The sequence below is a fragment of the Hoplias malabaricus genome, chromosome 7 (assembly GCF_029633855.1).
Source record: "Hoplias malabaricus isolate fHopMal1 chromosome 7, fHopMal1.hap1, whole genome shotgun sequence".
Lineage (NCBI taxonomy): Eukaryota > Metazoa > Chordata > Actinopteri > Characiformes > Erythrinidae > Hoplias > Hoplias malabaricus.
This window is the reverse complement of record NC_089806.1, coordinates 14887478-14907714: the sequence shown is the minus strand read 5'-3', so window position 1 is coordinate 14907714 and position 20237 is coordinate 14887478. Positions and strand designations below refer to the sequence as shown.

The 20237-nt window shown below is 37.7% G+C and overlaps 2 protein-coding genes across 2 annotated transcripts in view; one reads left to right on the top strand and one right to left on the bottom strand.

The window, feature by feature from the left end:
• mboat2b (membrane bound O-acyltransferase domain containing 2b) overlaps positions 1-13067 on the bottom strand; it is a 45851-nt gene extending 32784 nt beyond the window's left edge. Inside the window, exon 1 of the mRNA XM_066677699.1 lies at positions 12907-13067. Coding sequence (XP_066533796.1) covers positions 12907-12990 — 84 coding nt within the window. The 5' untranslated portion in view covers positions 12991-13067. The remainder of the gene's footprint in view (positions 1-12906) is intronic.
• A 1409-nt stretch (positions 13068-14476) lies between these two features.
• e2f6 (E2F transcription factor 6) lies at positions 14477-20199 on the top strand. The gene is made up of 7 exons (XM_066676432.1): positions 14477-14910; positions 15480-15673; positions 15796-15848; positions 16215-16419; positions 18526-18681; positions 19067-19181; positions 19408-20199. The coding sequence occupies exons 1-7, from the start codon at positions 14611-14613 to the stop codon at positions 19567-19569; spliced, it is 1185 nt and encodes a 394-aa protein (XP_066532529.1). The 5' UTR covers positions 14477-14610; the 3' UTR covers positions 19570-20199.
• The last annotated feature ends 38 nt before the right edge of the window (positions 20200-20237 follow it).

The window sequence follows — 20237 nt, the reverse complement described above, 5'->3', positions numbered from 1 at the left end:
ATTTTAGGAACACACTATTGCAACAAATGTTATATTAATATTATTTATATGCAATATATGTAATGTATATTTAAAGCATTAAATTGCTTTATTTATTAAAAAGTTGTTTTTTTTTTTTATAACAAATGTAATTTCAATTATTCAGAGTCACTTTCCACCGTACTTCACTGTGCCTAAATGACTTGTGTAAAGAACGTATGCCATATTATGGCTAACTGCATGACATCGTTAAGTAAACATGTTAGAATATCATAATATTTACTTTTTTAAATCGTTTGAAAAATTATGAAGCTGGGAATGCTGGTTTATGGTATGGAGAGCGGTGGTGTCACCTATTATGGAGGAAAAATATAGGACCCGAGTTAAAAGTTGTGGAAGACTGTGAAAGCTATATTGCCTTCTAAACCATCAAAAATTCAAGAAAAAGCAGGAAATTAAAAGTCCTGTCTACTGCCTGGAGGGCATTGGTACAACTTAACATGCTACACCAACTGTTATTTGTTGAATGATAAATTACCTGAATAATATGTTAACTATGCAATTAGAGAACAAATTATGACCAAGGAAACAGATGTTAACCAACACACAGACCAGCACAATGGAGCCATGGTATACTGAATATCACATTTTTGCTGTCCAATTAAAAACAACTTCCTCCCAAAATAGCAACTTCACAGGAGAAGGAAAAATCTTTTATAACTTTCAACATAAACAGATTTTCTTCCAAATAATCTTGCAGCATTTTATTGGTCCATTCATCATGAATTTTTCACATATGAAGGAAAGCTGCTGTGACGTAGTAAACTAAAAATAGACAAAAATGGAGATACGTGTTTGTAATTGGGCAGTGATGATATTAAAAATAAAAAAAATAAAAAAAAAAGGTTGCTGGTTAGCCTTGAAAAGAATACAACAACCCACTGTGCTCGGCAAAAAATTCATCAAATCATCTTGAACTCACAACTAAAGATTAACTGAATTAGCATTCAGTTCTACAATGCTCTGTTACAGCTGGGAATGCTAAAGGGTTTCAAGTGTAGCTTGAAAACACTGACCCCAAATCAGAGATGTTAAAAGCCTTGTTCTGGGACCCAAAGGGGTCAGATGAGTGAAGAACTGTTATGCTCAACAGGCCAAGTCACTCAAGCCTCCAGGCACTTTATGTAAGCAGCCATCTGTCAGCAAGCTGGGCCCAAAATCTGGAGACCACTTTGATCCTGAAGTCCATCAAGTCAACTATTTAACAACAAAACGACTAAACAAATCCATCTAATTGAGATGTTCATAAAGCATTAAGAAGTACATCTTTCAAAAAGATTATCGGTTCTGTTTATTTGGTTTCTTTTAGATCTGTGATAGCTTGTTAGGAAAGTCACAGAGGAACCCTGGTGTGAATTCTGGCTTAGCAGAGAGAAACAATCAAAGCCTTTATCTTTCTTCTGTTTTTACAGCTTAGCGCTCAGGAAGGAACACCATCAGCAGGAGTCAAAGACAGGAAACCAAAAAAAAAAAAAAAGGAAAAATTGATTACATGCTTCAGAATAAAGTCCTTAAATTAAATCCATTGTTTTTAATGTCAGAGCAGAAAAGAGTCATCTTTTTTATTAATTAATGTAGCATTTCTGCACCCTGGGGCTTTTCAAATGACACTCAGAATTAACAAAAGACCTTACACAACCTTGTGGTCAGTTCAATAACTGGAATACTGGCCTCAGACATGGTCCAAAATACTGACTTGGCTTGTAGGCTGTGGAACTATGATTGTTCCCAACAAATACATGTGCACTTCCTTCTCCCTCTCTTGGGCCAGTCTCAGAGCGCTCTCTGTGGAAGCTGCTACATAAGGGCTTTGGGTACAAAAAAAAAAGCCTGTGACTGGGAAAAAGACTCTGTTATTCTCCACCTTTTGGTAAACAGATATAAACATATGAATTTCCCAGCACATACCGTCCTAGAACACATCTACACACAAAAACAAATCATGCATCTTCTCTTTTATTCTACAATGAGAAAAACAGTTCAAGAAAGAATCTTCAAAAAGGCCTGGTGCAAAGTAGTGTGGGACAAAAATGGCCAAGCCTCAAGTTGCCTCCCAGCATGTGTGGCAGAATGTGGCTGAGATTTAGAGACAGATACAGTATAGATGGCACGTGATGTAGGACTACTAGGTCTCTTGCAGCTGACCAAACCTGGAGCAAAAAGCAGACACTGCTACTTAAGGCCATGAAAAGCCAGCCACCCTCCATATAATTTCTCACGGTGGCTCAGCCAAATTTGGCACGTTATCTCCACAGCCAGGATGAACACCCTCTCCCTCACTTGCCCTAGTGGTCCTCTTTAATTCATGGCTCCTGATGCCTCTAATTACAGGCTGATACGAGACTGTGTCTGGCTATTGCACCTCTGATATCCAGTGTCAGAGTGGAGGAACCTGAGCACTGCTTCTGATCACTGGGCCACAGACCTGACCACAGGGTGGAGCAGGCTGAAATGAAGAGGGATATATTGCCACTTGGACCATTGGTCCAATCATCCAGTCAACATTAAATTTTGCAATCAGAATAAAATCAACCTAATCTACCCCTTTATTTAGTTTTTACACAGGGGTCTTAATAAAGTGTGTGACATGGTTTTTGTGAAAATACCACAGGAATCAAACAACACAGTCTCAACAGCCCTGTTCTGAAGGATCGGATTCAGCATCTGACAAGGAGTCTCCGTTTACACCAAAGGTGAGGTACAAGAAGCAGATACGCTGGGTTGTAGTAATTTGTACTTTGTTTTGACATATTAAATCAGTATACTTATTTTCCTGCCTTCATTGTTTTTGTTTTGCTCTGTTTAACCTTGCCTTTAAGCACTCACATAAACACAGTGATTGGAGAAAATCCTTAAAGTCAACCTCTACAATTGTGGGGAACTGCAGTTTTCTCCAATTTGTTTACATTCAGATACTCCATGTCTTTAAAAAAGTGAAAGAGTATGTTTGAGGAGAACAACAACTGCAGTTTGTAGGTGGCTAAAGTTTAACTTTTCTATGTTTTATGCGCTGATAGAATTACCACAGAAATTCATTTGTAATTTCTCATTTACTGTCACTAGAGCTTTGTAAACACATTAGACCAGAGAGCAAGCAAGTGGTGAGAAAATAACTTCATGATTGTAATCAAAAACACTTTTTTTCCTAAAATTCAGAACGTTGCATTGAAGTGTCTGCTTACTATGTAAAATGCAACACAAAATCAGAATAATAGGTTTTATCCCACGTTTTTGTCAGTTTGTTTTATGTCAGAGTTAATGGGTTTTTAGGTGCTTCAGATCTCTGCTAATGCATTCAGAAAGTGATTTTTTTTATAAACATGTCCCCTTTAAACTCATATTCTGCATCATTACAGGGTACTGCCATCATTTAATTTTTAAAGTCATCAGTCAATTTTAAAGTTAGTTTTTAAAGAGGTTTAGGTGTGTCAGTGATGTTTTGTTTCTTGTTTTTCCTGGCCACTTGTGTGTCTTTTTTATTGTTCATATCAATAATAATAGGGAATCAAGAGAAACTAAGAACTATATTGTGATGACAATTTTGCATATGGTTCAGCTCCAAGGGAGAAGACAGAAAAATACATCCTGTTCACAGGATATCAAAGACAATTAAAAACATAGAGCAATAAGCAAGACTTGAACAATTTTTTAGTGTGCATACAGGAACTATAGCTTACTGTTTAGGAAAAAAAAACTAATTGCGATTGTTTTATTCAATGTAGTGATTGTGATTTAAATTGCAATCAGTTTCTACAATTTAAAGTCAAAGCTAGTTTTTGCAATGCAGAAAATCTCACTTTGATTTTGAATGCTGAACATAGAGTGCTATACTGTCACTGAGCTTTGGTTGTTATTATGTACACAGTGCACTGTTTAGTTACCTCTGACTTACCTGACTATGCTAATTGAAGGTAATATTTGCTATTTAAAAAATTAGTTTATAAATTTTAACATGTTTTATTATAGAGTGTGTTGCCCTGCAAAGAAACGTGTTCCCACCTTGCACACAGTGATTGTGGGTAGGCTCTGGACCCTGAACTGGATAAGAGGTTATAGACAATGAATGAATGAATGTTTTATAATTAAGAGATAAAATTTAGACCTGGATAATATATTGCAGCACAGTGTCTGGGACATTCAAATAATGTTCATTGTGCTTATGGTTTTTAATAGTGTTTTTAAATTTTTATTTTTTTTGTGACTCTCAACACAAGACTTACATTAACAAGCAGAATACAGCAAATGTAGCTTCAAAGTTGTGGACAAACACAAGAGTTTAACCTTTTAAATTATACATACTTCAATAAAGGGAACTGGTCCATAAAATGTCACTGGTTTTTGACACAGAAACACCGAAGCATGAAGCACTGGCCAATAAGTGCAGCAAAGCAAGGCCTGTTAAATCACACCCCTCATGCTACAGCAACTCACAAAAATGGAGTCTTGCACACAGGAAGCCAGCATATCACAGGTCATAGAAACAAAAAAGGTCAGCTGAAATGAGCCTGTTCTGTGCATTTGTTTCTTATGTCACAAGAAAAAAAATGTGGTTGGTGTAAATTGCATCATGTCAGACCACAGTTCAATTCCCTACTTTGGTATGTGCACCCACTACGCCAATAGAAATCCTCAGTCAAAACCCTTCCACTAATTACTAATTGCCTTCCACTGTAACATGATTAATCTCATAAATCACTCTGCATAACAGCATCTGGCAAATGCTGTAAATGTGCTGACTTTTATTTATTTCAGTGTAACACTGCAGAAACAAACAACAAATTTCTCTGGAATAAAAATCCAGTTGGATCTAGTATTAACTTTAATGCTTCATAAGTATAAATGCATTGGCACCATCTCATCAATATCAGATCTATTGCAACACATTTTTACAAGAAATACTTTACAGAAAAACAGAACATTTCCATTAACAGAAATCTACTGTTTCTCATCGACATGGACAGAGATGGAGCGCTCTGGGCTCAACGAGCTGAGGGAATCCTGGAGAAGTGTGTTGCTAGGACACAATTCTCCTAAAAATAAAGGAGGTGGTTATGTTGCAGACTGAAAGACAGAATGAGTGATCATCCATCTTCACAGCCATGAAATGCAACACGATCTGGGTGACAGATCAAGCTCTCAATCTCCTCACAGCTACCACAGCTTCCAGAGCACAGCAGACCTCCTCCAAACATCTATGACTTTCAAATATAACACAATGACCTCCTCACTCTCCATCCACTCACAGCAATAAACCTTGTATCAACAACACATGTTACATTAACAGGATCAGCTGATGCTTCACACATTGTTAAAAGTTAATTCTGCTTAAATCTTCATGGCATCATTGGGAGTTGTGTAATTATTCTATTTCACAACATGGTCAGTGATAAGTGTTTTTGGTTGTCAACGTAATGTGACGGTTTTTCATTCCGGCTCTTAATTAATAAGTAACAAGCAAAGGTTATATTATATTATATGAGTCACGTAACTGCGTTAAAAAAAAGCACTAAGATTATTATTTTTAGTGTGACTCTTAACACAAGACTTACAATAACAGGCAGAGTACAGCAAATGAAGCTTCAAAGTTGAGGACGAACACAAGAGTTTAACCTTTTAAATAAAACATACTTAAATAAAGGAAACTGATCCCTAAAATGTCACTGGTTTTTGACATAATCTCTGCAGCATGAAGCACTGGCTGATAAGTGCAGACATATGATACACATGGCACATTATGTTATATTAACAGGATCAGCTGATATCTCCTGATGCTACACACATTGTCGAAGATTAATTCTGCTAAAACCTTCATGGCATCATTGAGAGCTGTGTAATTATTCCATTTCACAGACATGGTCTGTGCTAAGGATTTTTGGTTGTCAAAATGGCTCTTGATTAATAAGTTACAGCTTTTAATTCTGAGGTCAGCGCATACAGTGTCATATGGTAAAAGTTCTTTATTATTAATAATTGTAGTTCTTTATTTTATTCTAGTTCTTTTATTAATATTAGTTCTTTATTTGTTATTATTTCAGTAATTTATAAAAATTTCATTTGATGCAAAACAGTTTTAAGCTACTTTTGAGATTCTTCTGAGATTGTAATTTAAAATTCATGCTGCCTTAGTGTGGCTATTTTCCATATGAGGTCAAATACATTAACTATTCCTTTTAATGTTCTATATAGTAATAGTTTACCTAGTGTTTTATTGAATACAGACCTGGTATTTCATATTCTAATTAATAGACCTGCCCACTGATCACATTTCATTTCCCCTTAGTCAACAGCATCTTAAATTGGAACTGTTTTCTAGCTAAGTGCCTCATTGCAAAAGCAATGTCAAAGACAAACAGTAACACTCAGTTACTTTGTTTGGTCCAACACATCATTACAGCTGGAAGAATGAACCCATGCTGGTTTCTGTCCTCTAGGATTTGTGTTCCTTTTTTCCAGGCTAGCAAGCCCGAGTGACTGTAACTGGCTCAGATTTATTGTTATTCGATGCTGGTGAACAAAGCACAGTCAAAGAGACTGGATAAAGAAAGAGTGAGACTGCTGCATCCTCACGTCAGGCACCATCACTGCGCAAAGTGCAAAGTTCTGGCTCGGCTAGCTCCTCTAAAAAACGTTTCAGAGGTCATAAACTGAAATTTAACAAAATACTCTCCCAAAAAAAATAAATAAATAAACCTTGCAACTGTGCAAAATACACTGTGGATGTGTTAAACAGATTTGTGTTAATAGTAAATTAATTATACACCTTTAAAAAAGCGGTACCATCATGTCTACATTTAATTGTGAGCCGAACTACATCTTATTAAATACATGTAATCATCAAATGCATCTTGTTTTACAAAAGACTGAAGAGTAATCAGAAATATCTTACATTATCAGCACATTTACTTTCAAGCAAATTCTCAAAGAATATATCAGATAGGTCAACGGCATGGCCAACAGCATGTGCTGCAAAGACCATGACGACGTAAAAGTTACATTATGTTTAATCTCTGATGTAGCATTAGCTCTTCTAAAGGTGCTATATATGACAATATAACCACAGTGGCTCATTTGACACACAATGTTGTGTCAAATGTCAAAATATCTCTTCTTTGGGAACTAAACTGCCTTACAATTCATTGTACAACCTCTTCACCAAGTGTAGGTTTTTTATATAACTTAGAACAACGCCTTACCACAGAGCTAATGTAACACAATACCTCAATCATCAGGCAGTACTTTTTATGTAAATGCACCTTCAAACGTCGCCAATAAAAAGTATAACTGATACTCTACATTCTTCTGTTGGTGCATTTAACATAACATTCGTCTGAAATATTTAGTTAACATTGGAAATGTCAGACTAATTTCACTTTACATCAAAGATTTATAACGATATACACACACCTTTTAAGATGGAATGCCTCCTGTTTGTATGTGGCTGAAGTTTTAATCACTGTTTGAATTAGCACAGAAACTCATCTGTAACTAGAGTTGGTTAGGTTTGTGGTACTTTGGGCCTGTTTTCATTTATGCAGTTAGCAGTCTCCTGAATTTCAAAATAATTCCACATTAATTCATCTGATACAGCAAATAAGTCAATATTACCCAGCTTTAGCACAGGAACAGAGCCGTCTCCTCATCTTGGCTCATGCTTTTCAACGTTTGGAGTTCTCAGTGTGGTCTAAAACAATAAATGTCTTTTCAGAGAGAGAGGGCCTAGCATACAAGAACATAACTGATTCTCTTTTCTTTAATTTTTTTTTTTAGCCATTTACTGACACCGGGCCTTCATAAACACATTCGAAAGTATTCGTCCACGCAAAAGAGACCTGAGAGCAAGCAAACTGTGAAGAAACATTTTCAGAATTTTATAAAAATTGCTTTTTGATTGATTACACATCACTTTTAAAGGGAATGTCTTTGATTGTTGGCAATCACAGCTCTCTCTGGTTGTTTACATTCCAAAACTAAGTTAAGGTGTTAAGGTGGAATGGTGTGTTTCAGGGGAAAAAGCACTGTTGTTTGTATGTAGATAAAGTTTAACTTGTCTGTAGGTTTTTATTCACTGTTTGAATTACTACAAAAACGTATTTGTAACTCGAGTTATTTTTGTAGATCTTTCGGTAACGAGACATTTGGAGACATTTTCACCTTAAGTGATCCAAAACAGCAAAATAAGTCTATATTAACCATCTATGGAGCAGTCATGACCAATATCCTCTTTTCCATTCATGGTTTTCAGCGTTTTGAGTTCTCTCCATTCTGTAAATATACTCCAAATGCCTTTGCCATGAGCAAGAGAGAGAGAGAGAGAGAGACTACCATTACCGGACTGAGCCAGTTTGTGTTTTTACTCATTTACAGACACCAGGTCTTCGTTAAAACACCAGCACGCAAATTGGTTGGAGAGCTAGCAAAGTGGTAAGGAAACATCTTCTGAACTTTATAAAAAGTGTTTTTTGATTACAATTTTAAAATATGCCTTTAAAGCCTTTTAGAAATACACAAAAAGTGAGTCTATGAGCCTAATCTTCCAATATTCTATTGCACAAATCTTACATAGATTGTCAGTTGTGAATCATTTGGTGGTTTCACATGAATTGACCTAATCATGGTCAGGCCATAATCACTGCTGCTTCAGTTTAAAAACATTTCAGCAAAAATTTTTTTTCTTGGCTTCTGTTTTTTGATTTTGGTAATAATTCTTATTGCCATCAACAGAGCCAAGGCAGGCAAATGAGCCAAAACACTTCCACTCAGCATTTTATCAGACAAAGTTTGTTCTGAAACCCATGAAGCCCAAGACACACTCATATACATACACAGAGTAACACACATGCATATACACATATACAGGGTCCATTTGTGTGGTTGAGTGTGTGTGTGTGTAGGGGGGGGGGGGGGTTGCCTGTGCACTTAACCCATTAATTTCTGTTGTTTAGGACACAACTGGCCTTGGCCACAATAAAGAAAGTAAAAGTTGAGAGGTTCCCAGTGATTAAATACCTCTTGAGCACTAAGTGCTTTCTCACAGCAATACAGGAGACACTCAATTATTTATATCTGAGGATAAGCACTACTCTCTGTACTGTGTGCACTCATTCTAGACCCAGCCAGTAGGCACAGATTTTTATATTAGAGCAGGTGCATTACATAGACAAAGTAACAAAACATATGCAAAGATGCAAGTGAAAACAAGAGACCATTAAAGCAAACTGGCTGAGAGCAAATGTTGTAATCTCAAATAAATCAAAATTCTCTCTCAATCATGACTCACAATCAGAGTAAAAATGGAAAATAAAATAAAGTGAGTACAGAACATGCCTATGTCTGCTCTTTTGTGATAGGGTAATTAGTTTCAGGACTAGAACTACTACTCAATTTTTAATAATTAGTTTCAGGACCAAATTTACCAATAAGGTGAAAAAATAATGCAAATCACTACTGATATGTGGTGCATTAGTCTGATTTGACATTTTACCACTAGTGTTTCCAAATGATTACCTGAATTAAAGCAGAGGCCAGGTTGAATGGTTTAAAAACTAGAATAATGTCCTTTTGATTATGTATTTTGAAAGTGGGAGAAACTCGACATACTTGAGGGGTAGATACGGTCAGGTTTTCTTTTATTGCTGTGAGGAGATGTGGTTATAATGTGTACCTGATTATTGTATTGAGAAGGGTTTGATTATAAAAAAATAAATAAATATATGAATAAATAAAGTTAAATAATGTTAAAAACAATGATACAAATCATGGATTCTGTCAATCAAAAGATAGTGTATTACAGAATATTCAACACTAACAAATAACATGAAATGCTGGTTATACACTAGAATTCAGCCATTAACATAGGAAATGAAATGTCACATCTCATTATCTCAAGATAGTCAGGTCTCAAGATGGTCTAAATATTCTCAGGATCAGAGTGGGGCCTACTCCAAAGAAGTGTTAATTTAGACCTTCATCTGAAAGACTCACCCTCTGAGCAGCAAAGACAGACAGATGTCTGCATCTAAATGTCCATGACTACCCAGATAGAAGTATCTGATTTGTAACTCAGAGAAGCATGTACTACATGGGACCATTTCCAAGGACATCCCTAAGTCAAGTTTCTAGTAGTAAAATTGAATTAGGGTTGAACTCCTGTTCCCCCCTGGCGAGACTCCTTTGTGTGTCCCAGTGGAACAATATTGTCCTTTGAGAAATTAGCAAAGAGCACTGAGGATGCCACTTCCCACTAGAGACTAAGAGGAGGGACCACTTCCTCCAACATGATGTAATACAGAATTCTATCAGAGCCCCAGAAAGCTTATACATTTCCAGAAGCATAATCGGGAGATAAAGATCCTCACATAAAGAGTGCTGTCTTGGGATCAGATTATTTAGCCCATACACCCAGAGACAGAAAAAATAATTTTTTAATAATGGTGGGGAGAGAGAAAAAAAATAAATAAATAAATAAAAAAAGTGGCCAATATATAATGTAATGAATGCGACAAACAGCAAAATTCAGTTACTAATCTAATAAAATAGCCTGCTTGCAACCTAAAAAAATAAAACCGCACCTATTTCTCATAGACAAACTCACTCACTTGTAGCCACTTGGAACAGGCCCTTCAATTATTTTTCTTAATTCTAAACCTAGAGTTCACAAAGACTATATGCGCTACATAGGTTGGTCTACAAATGATGATACATTTAATATACAAATATCAATAGGAATGCAACCTAAAATCCTATTAGTATTATCTAATGTTGTGATTCTACAGATATATTACTACAGTAGTAGAAGGATTTCTTGACATAGCAGCAATTGATTTCTGAGACCCACAATCCTGGAAAATTACACTGATGTTCAAAATTCAGCCCAAATTTGCTAACTTAAAATTTCTTTGGACAAAATGAAAACTTAAATCTGCCATATCTACATATGCTTTAATGGATATGCTTTACTGGGTTCATTTATTTTCAGCATATTTACTGAAGAGGAGGCATATGAAAATGAAAGGTCCTATCACCAGCTTTAAATAAACCTGCAAAAAAAGTTTTGAAAATATATCATTTCCTCCTAGCAACCCTGACAGAAAAGGAGAAGAAGTGAGACTGGCCCAGACAAAAAAAAAAAAACAACAAGCATGATAAAGTGATCTATGAAAAGACAGAAATGGACACTTTCTCTTCCAGATCCAGACACTAGTCAGATGTGTGTGCAGAGACAGACAGACAGACATACAGAGAGAGAGGGCGAGATAGAGAGAGAGACAGAGAAATGTTCACTGTAAACTGAAGACCTGCTGATCACATTACAGCCTGCCTGTAGCTTGACTCTTTTACAAAACAAAGCAGACGTTTACTGAGAAATGTTCATCAGATAATATGTTGCACTGCATTATAGATCTGTCTTTTTATCACTACAGAACTCATCATAACCCCAGCATGCATTTCACAGGAGGAGGTACAATGTTTTGGTATAAATTCATTATACTGATGTGTTGATACAGCAGCCACTTTAGGCCTTACACAGAGAAGGTATTGAGTAATTTTTGAATGACTAAAATGGAGAAACCTGAATCATAAAAGGCACTGATAGATAATTGTAAATACCATTATTGGCATCGGACAGATGTTTAGATTTGAGTGATACCGCACACCTCATACAGTAGTATTGGTTCTTAAAAGTCATCTAGAAACACATGCTGTTTCTCTATAAGGCTAGTCTAGCTGAAAGTCCAAGTCTAAATTTTACAAAAGTCCAAACACAGACACTGGCAGAAAAATATATGAAAATGATCCAATGTTTGTAATGGACGCTGATCACAGCTCTCATGTGGATGCATCCCTGAATCGTTTGTAGGGCAACAATACAAATTTGTGTTGCTCTAGGCTTATTTGCCAGGGGCCCGTGGACATGGTCTTAGAGCTGCGTTCAAGAGAGAACTCATGTGCAGCGTTTCATCAGACAAAACGCTAGCCACTAACGTTCAGCAGTTTCATCTCAATTCTTCCGTTCTTCTCCTTGTTCACTACAGCTTTCAGGTCAAGGCCTCTGCACGTTTGATTAGCTGATCAACCACAAATAGGAGACATATTTATAAAGGCCCTATTTGCTCTACAACAGCGGTGAATCTTAGCCTGAAAAATAAACAGCGCCAATAAATGCGCCAGGGCGATGAAATTAACATAAGAGACAGATTTGTAGTAAACATAAAATCAAAGCTGGGTTTTCCTCTTTAGCACCACACATAGGTCTGATCTACAAAAGCTACAGACGTCCGTTGACCAAAAAGGACTAAAATCTGGCAACCCGCTAAAATGCCACAAAAAAACGGACATTTCGGGCGGTCTGAAAAGCGCACGACTCGAAATACATTTTTTGTTTAACTGTGTTATTCAGACGTATGCTGTATCAGTAAAAGTTGATGTTGTATTTATGGAAATGTGTTACATTTTCTGAGTATTTTGTAAATCTCTGAATATACCTCGCCCCATCCTCTCCATCCAAACTGGAGACAATCCCTTCTGAATCCATAACGAGACTGAAGTTGGCTTTTTTCTATTCCACCTTAAACTGTGCAGCAGAAACAGTCTAGAGCCCGAAGCGCCCGACTGCAACTGCTGGACCGTTTAAGGTGGAAAAGAAAATTCGAACAAGAGGCTAAATTCGGCTTCGTTTTTCACCCTCAGCTAAAACAGCCAGACAAACACACACTTTGTTAGCATCCAAAAACGAAGACAAGGCTGTGGGCTACGAACGGAGGCACTGCAACAAGCCGCACAAAGCTTTTTGTAAATTTTCTTTACAAAACTGAGCGTCCATCTCCAAAAACAGCAATAAACCGGGTGTGTAACATTTTTAATGTTTACCTGGTCTAACGGAAGGTTGATGATTTCGCTTATCGGCTGCAGTAAGCTGGATCCAGTGCAGGCTGATATTGTCTCGGTGGCCATGATTCAGTGCTCGTCCTCCGTGCTGCTGTGTTCAGTGACAGTGACACACAAAATCTAACACTAACACACACACACACATATATACACACACTCTCTCTCTCGCTCTCTCTCTCTCTCGCTCGCTCTCACTCACTCACTCTCTCTCTCTCTCTCTCTCTCTCTCGCTCGCTCACTCTCTCTCTCTCTCGCTCGCTCTCACACACACACACACACACGTTTGTTTTCATGCGTTGTGAGGCCGTTACATAGACCCGTTGATTTTATGGAGATTTATCCGTTACCTTTTTCACAACTACCCAAACAGTAACTCTAACCCTGACCCTAAAACAGGTTAAACGACGTGTCCTCACCTTGCATGGTTTATGTTGAGTGGACCAGCTTGAGAGTACCCCCTAAGGAATACAATTAATTAATTTGAACGTGTATATAGGTTTTATTCCCCACGACATTAAATATTCTTGGTGCACACATATGTTGGTCTCACTGCCTTTGTAAGGTCTTCAATATATTTCTACATTACTACACAACGCATCCTGAGCACCACCTTAATTTGAGCAGTTAGAGCTTTTGATTTTTCCAAAATGAAAAAAAAATGTAGACAATAAATTGCATGTTCAAGGTGAGTGCCTCCTATGTACAAAATGTATTTGTCCTATGATAGATTTGGTCCTACTGTGGTGTCCTCATAAATTTTAGCAAGACAAGTGCGCGCGCGCACACACACACACACACACACGCTTCACATCCAGCTCATCCACCGCTGCAGCTGCTGTTCAGCTTATGCTGCCCACTACTGGAGCCCAGAAGCTCTGCAGCTCAGAACACAGACAAATGTACAAAATGTACACGTTATGACCAGACCCTTTTTAAACCTTTAAACCGCTTCTAAAATCTCATAGCGCTTGCGAGCCAGCAGCGTGAATGTTGGACATACGTCCTTTGAGAAATAAATAGGTAACCACTGTTTCTTTTCTAACACAGGGCTGCTACAACACCCTTGGAGGAGAACATCAAGCCTCAGGATGTGTTTTGTAAAAGATACCTGTATTGACTGATATCGACTGATAAAGCTAGGGCTTGTTATTGTTTATGAATTTTGTCATATTTTATTTAATGAAAAATAAATGTGTTCCACTACAAATATAAAACGTGGGCTTTATTGTAAGACCATCTTTCTTTTCCTGACCTAGTGCACTAGCCTATATTATATTTACAGTAAAGTTTCCTACACCCAAACAGTGCAATATGTGCAAAGGGACATCAGGTGACTCAGGTCAGATGCTCACCATTCCCCTCTGCACACACTGCCAAATAAACACACCAAAAGATTTACACTGACATAGCGTACACTACATAAAGAATTGAAACCCAGCCTCGGTCTCCCGCTCCGCGGCTGTAGGTGGCGGTGGTTGTGGAGCTCAGTGAAGCTGAATGAGGAGAAGAAGGGAACCTGGGTTCTGATTGGTCGTTTGGTGTCACCTGACCACGCTTGACGTCATTCAGTTGTCGTGAGCGTGTTGTGAGTGTGTGTAAATAAGCGCGGGTTTGAGCAAGCCGTGTGTAAACAGGCCCCGGTCGGACAGAGCCCGATGCGGAGAGGGAGTAGAGGTGTGTCTCATCATGGTGAAGTGTGTGGTGGAGGGCTGTCAGAACCACAGTGAAGTGAAGGCCGCGGAGAAGAAGAAGCGCTTCTTCCCCTTCCCCGCGGACCGCGGCCGGGTGAAGGTGTGGCTCGCGGCGCTGCGGGAGAACGAGCGCGTCTCTACGGAGACCTGTCGCATTTGCGAGGACCACTTCCTCCCGGAACACATCACCGAGAGCGGCGCCATCCACCCGCTGGCCATCCCCATCACCCCGCCGCTGGAGCACGCGCTCACCGCCGCTGAGCACGAGGACCTCTCAGACCCCGCCGAGGTGGTTGTAAGTACGGTTAGGGATGGAGCGATATGGGGCACTGGGGACGGTATATCGCCGATACACGACATTTGTTGGTGTCGATACCGGAGCACAAATGCGCTGCGCTGAGTGAGTTAAGTTGTTAAAGGTAGATGGTTGCTGAGCTGATCATAAACGACGGGTAGGATTTGAACTGTATGTGATAACAGACATTTTGTAGGAAGAGAGTGGGTTTATACTTGTCCATAGCCTAATAATTTTTATAAACATGTCTGGTAGTACCAGTATGACTAACTTAATTTCTCATTTCTAACTGTAAAATAAACATTAGTGCCTCGATTTTTATCGTTTAAAGGAACTATGCTCGTTATAATGTAACTTTGATAAGTTTATACAGAGCACAAAACCATTGGTTATTGTGGGATTAACATATTCATCAAAAATCTTTCACTTTAAAGTCGCTAGATGATGGTTAAATCAGCATTGATATGCATTTGTTTGTTTATTTATCTTATTGTAAAATGTCTGGGGAATTCTCCTGAAGTGGTTATTGTAGCCTATTCATTCTTTTATTTTTTTTTTAATCTCTGAAGACTGAAATTCCAGAAGATGATGATGTTGGTGAAAATGACGAGGATGATGATGATGAAGATGATGATGAAGAAGAAGAAGAAAGTGAGGATGATGAGGATGATTATGAGGAGGAAGAGGAGGATGACAATGATTGTATTGAAGATGGTCCATCGTGCATGGATGATGCAGCTGAGAGGGCGTGGCTTACCAGACTGTGAGTTGTGTTATGGGTGGCAGTCAGGGAAAAGCTCTTCACATTATGAGGTTTAAAACGCCTCCAAGCTTTTTCTCCTTTGTTTATTTAATTCATTGACTTGTCGATTTGTTTTTATTTAGACAAAATACTCTCAGCAATTCCACTGAACAGAAACGTATTTGTCCCAGACCAGGTATGTTTTAGTTTTTAAGATAACGTGGGTGAACTTTACTAACTGCTTTTTAAATTGAGATTTATTTTTTTATCAGTGTTTTTATGCATTTTTTTAGAGTAATAATCTATGTTTTCATGGGTTTATATCGGATCCTGTAGTTAACACTGACACCCTGCATGTTTCTGTAAAACCTTTTAAAAACAAAAAAAGCATGAAAATCATGGGAGTTTTTAAACGTGGCACAAACCTGTGTGGCCAGTGCCTGTGTTTAAATGTATCAGTGGTGTGATCAAAGTGCTAAGCACTAAAATATCTTGAGTTTAATGTCTATTTTTTCCCCATTTTGCCCATCACTAGATTTCCTTTTTTTTTCTTCTTCTATAGGATTCTATAGCCGCTCTGATGTTACACTGGGGCAGCTGACAAAGCGCTTCATGGACCTTCTTCACTCAGCACCAGAAGGGATTCTTGATCTTAACGAAGCAACACAAAAATTGGGAACACGCAAGAGACGAGTATATGACATCACAAATGTGCTGGATGGCATTAAACTCATCAGAAAAACGTCAAAAAATAAGATTGAGTGGGCGTAAGTACAAGCTGTTATAATCTAAAGTGCAAAAAAGATGTTAAATCATAACATTTATTTTCTCATAAAGAATAACTGAGGGCAAAGTTGGATGTGTGAGTGATGACAACCTTTTTAAAGTTGAAAAACCTTCCACAAAATGCAATGGTTGCATATTCAGTAGCTGTATTATTTTATTTATTTTTTTGGGAATATTTCATGAGCCTGTATTCTTACGACATGAGGCTGATTGTTCATACTAATTTAAAGAAATATGATGTAAGAATTGGCTTTTTTTTTCTCCTGAGCACCCCCTACCTGCTGCTGAGTGTAATTCACGTTTACAGTACTGTCATAAAATCAAGTCTCTCACACATCTCTCTCTCGCTCACTCACTTAAACACGACCAGCTCTCGCACACACTCTCCCTGTCTAGACAAACACACCTCTCTCTCTCTCTCTCTCTCTCTCTCTCTCTTGTCATGGAACATAGTACAACGAAAGGTGTCTTCTGTGTTTAACCCGTTTGTGGTAGTGAACACACACACACACACACGCACGCACACACACACACACACACACACACACACAGTAGTCCACTAGTGGTTTTGAACACAAATCCAGAACGGTGGGCAGCCATCCCCAGCGCCAGGGGAGTATTTGGGTTTTTTTCTTTGTTTAAGGGCACTTCAGCCATGGATGTTCTTGTCGGCACTGGGGATCGAATAGGCAAGCTTGAGTACCTAGCCGGTTCTCTAACCATTAGGCCAAGACTGCCCCCATGTAATCCACAGAGCAACCGACGAAAAGCCCTTAATACCAACATCGATATCTAACGCGAAATAGTGAACTAACCTGGCTAAAGTTAGCACCGGCAAACACTGGCTCACTGCTCAGTAACTCTCATGACTGTTTATAACTGATGCAGTAACTGATTATAACACGTTCGTCATCAAAACTATCAAAAACTAGCACCACAACACATGGAAAAAGGGCAACAAATACTGCTCCAACTTGTGTACAAGTGTCATATACAGAAATATGAGCCTTTTGTGCTCTTTAAGCAGTTAACATTTAGAATAAAAAAAATGTGTTCTAAACACTTTTAATTGTCCCCTTAAAGTATGTCAAATATTGAAGACCCCCTCTTGAATTTTAAATTGAGTTTTAAACATTATTAACATGCCTGTGGCATTGTTTATAAGTAAGAAGATGTACTGTGTATAAAGTAAGCAGTGAGTGCCATGGTTGAGCATTTCTGCTTTGAAGCTGCAGTGTTCCAAACTTGTCTCCAACAGATGTCATGTAAATTTGTGCTGTTTTCATATTTGTATATTTTCAAAAAAATTTTAATTTCCTAAAATGTCCTGCTTCTTCTGCTCTCGGTGTTTGTTTGGTTATAGTTTAAAAAATCTTGTAAAGTTCTTGGGAACAGGAGTTGAGTATGGTCTTTACAGATCTTTGGTGGGATAAATTTATTCACAAAGTGTGTTCAAGTACCACACACAGTCCATTGAACTAAAACTGTTGTCCAGATTCTATCCTAATATGGTTAAGGATCAGTGTGATACGTGTGGTGCCTCCCCTTGTAATTTAAGCCAAATGTATTTGTTCTGTCCTGATTAACAACAATCTGACTGTTGGCTGTTAAAATGACATGGCTGTTAAAATGACTCCCTCCGTATTAATGTTTGGCTTTCCCACTGATTTACCGCTCACTAGTACTCCTTCAATTTCAATGTGGCTCTGTGATGTAAAAAAAAAAATTTCAATTGGATGAGCTTCATTTTAAAAGGCAACACGGCTGCATTTTATGTTAACTGGAACTCTTTCCTTTCATATTTCAATTCAGTCCAGATAATGCCACCTGACCCCCCCCTCCCCAATTCCTGTCTTAATTAATCAATCAATACATTAATAAGTATTATATTCATATAATGAATTAATTAATTCTTTCAATCATTCATTATTTGTATTTTTGTGTTTGGGTGTATTCTGTGGTGAAAAGTAAAACCTGGTTTATTTGACCTTGTTTGTTAATGTTTTTTAATTCCTCAAAAAAAGAAGAAAACTTCTTATATGTTGTGGCCCCTACACTTAAACCTTTTTTTGGTTCTTTTGTTGAAGGGGCCCTACACCAATCAACTGTTTTAAAAGTCAGTGGAAGAACAAAGTGAAGGCAGATCTGTTGAACCTGAAAACTATGGAGGAGGCTTTGGATTGGCTCATCAAAGACTGTGCCCAGCAGCTGTTTACCCTAACGGACCTCAAAGGCCATGTGAAATATCCTTTTTCTGTGTGTTTGCTTATACAAGTACTACAGCAATGCTAGTAGAATAGGACACAGTTGTAAGGAGAGTACTGATTAAGTCACATTTTCCATATAGTGTGTGTATATATATATATATATATATATATATATATATATATATATATATAGTTTATGCATTATATATTCAGAGATATGCAGACAATCCTTATAATGAGTTAATGTCAGCGACTATATGGTGCATCCTTTGTTCAAACAGCTTGTATAATCTCCATAGTAAATAATTGCCAGCTGCACGAGCCTAAGCTTACCATAAACAATGACAACATTTGGTTGGAGCATTGTACTAAGGTTTTGTCCAGTATGTGTCTCTTGTGTTCTCCTTAACTGTAGTTGAACCTCAGCTTATGTGACATATGAAGACATTTGTGGAATCGGGGCCTTCCAGGATCAGACTGTGATAGCCATCAAGGCTCCAGAGGAGACCAAGCTAGAGGTCCCAACGCCCACTGAGGTAACCCAAGAGAAACCTAGTTATCAAAGTTAGCTGGGTCTGCTTAGCACTTTCATTCACGCCACAGTGCATAGCATTTAAATGTATGATGCAGTCCACCTCTGGAATCTTTGTTATTCATTCCACACCTCTGCTCACTTGTATCTGATTTTCTTTTTTTTTTTTTTTGCACCATTTGTTAATCTTCTGTGAATAAAGTCTAATACAATTTCCTCACTTTTGCTAGGACTCTATTAAGATCCACTTGAAGGGTTGCAGAGGACCCATCCATGTGCTGACCTGTGACACAGAAGGGGCAGTCAGCACCCCTTCAGAGCCACTTAAAAAAGGCCATTTCCTAACACTGGAGGAGAGTCGGATACAGACTACAGCACTCATTACAGGATAAACACAATGTGCATATTTGCTCCAAAAACATTATTCAATGCACCTAAAGCGGAAAATGTACCATTCGAATGAAAACTGCATAAGAACAAACACATGGAACTCGAATCCATTAAGTCACTGAACAGCCAACTGTCTTAAAGGACTATACAAGACTGAAACAGAAATGTATTTCATTTGTTTCCACAAGAACAGTTTGAACAGTCTCTGCTGTAAAAGGTAAAATACAGTAGTAGTACTGTTAGTAATTATAAGCTTTTTTTCCATGCATTAATATCATCTTACTGAAATCATTCCCTGTAGGTTTATGGCAAATTCTTAATATTTGTTCATCTGTTTATACTGTTTAAATGGTCAAAAATTACAATTGCCTGATCAAACAAGTGGTAAAGATGTGGCACTGTAAAATACAGCAGGTTCTATAAAATATATATGTTATAAAATAATAGACACATTTCTGAGTTTGTAAGACAAATTAATCCTTATTTTTACAACCAGTGAGAAGAGATTACCACGCACATTGACCAGACAGAGAGACGTTTTTTGACTTGGTCAGTAATAACAACATTGTTAAATAATAAGTATTTTCTGTTGCCATTATAAATAGAAACCATTTGTAACTGTAAATATTCATAGTATCTGTTTCTGATGCAATCTTTTTTGTCACAAAAT

What these genes read in the sequence shown, in the direction of transcription:
- e2f6 (XM_066676432.1), top strand. Translation starts at nt 14,611, where the DNA reads ATGGTGAAGTGTGTGGTGGAGGGCTGTCAGAACCACAGTGAAGTGAAG. An exon ending in AAAAATAAGATTGAGTGGGC is followed by an intron (nt 16,420 to 18,525) that starts GTAAGTACAAGC and finishes CTTTTGTTGAAG; the next exon opens with GGGCCCTACACCAATCAACT. An exon ending in AGGTCCCAACGCCCACTGAG is followed by an intron (nt 19,182 to 19,407) that starts GTAACCCAAGAG and finishes CACTTTTGCTAG; the next exon opens with GACTCTATTAAGATCCACTT.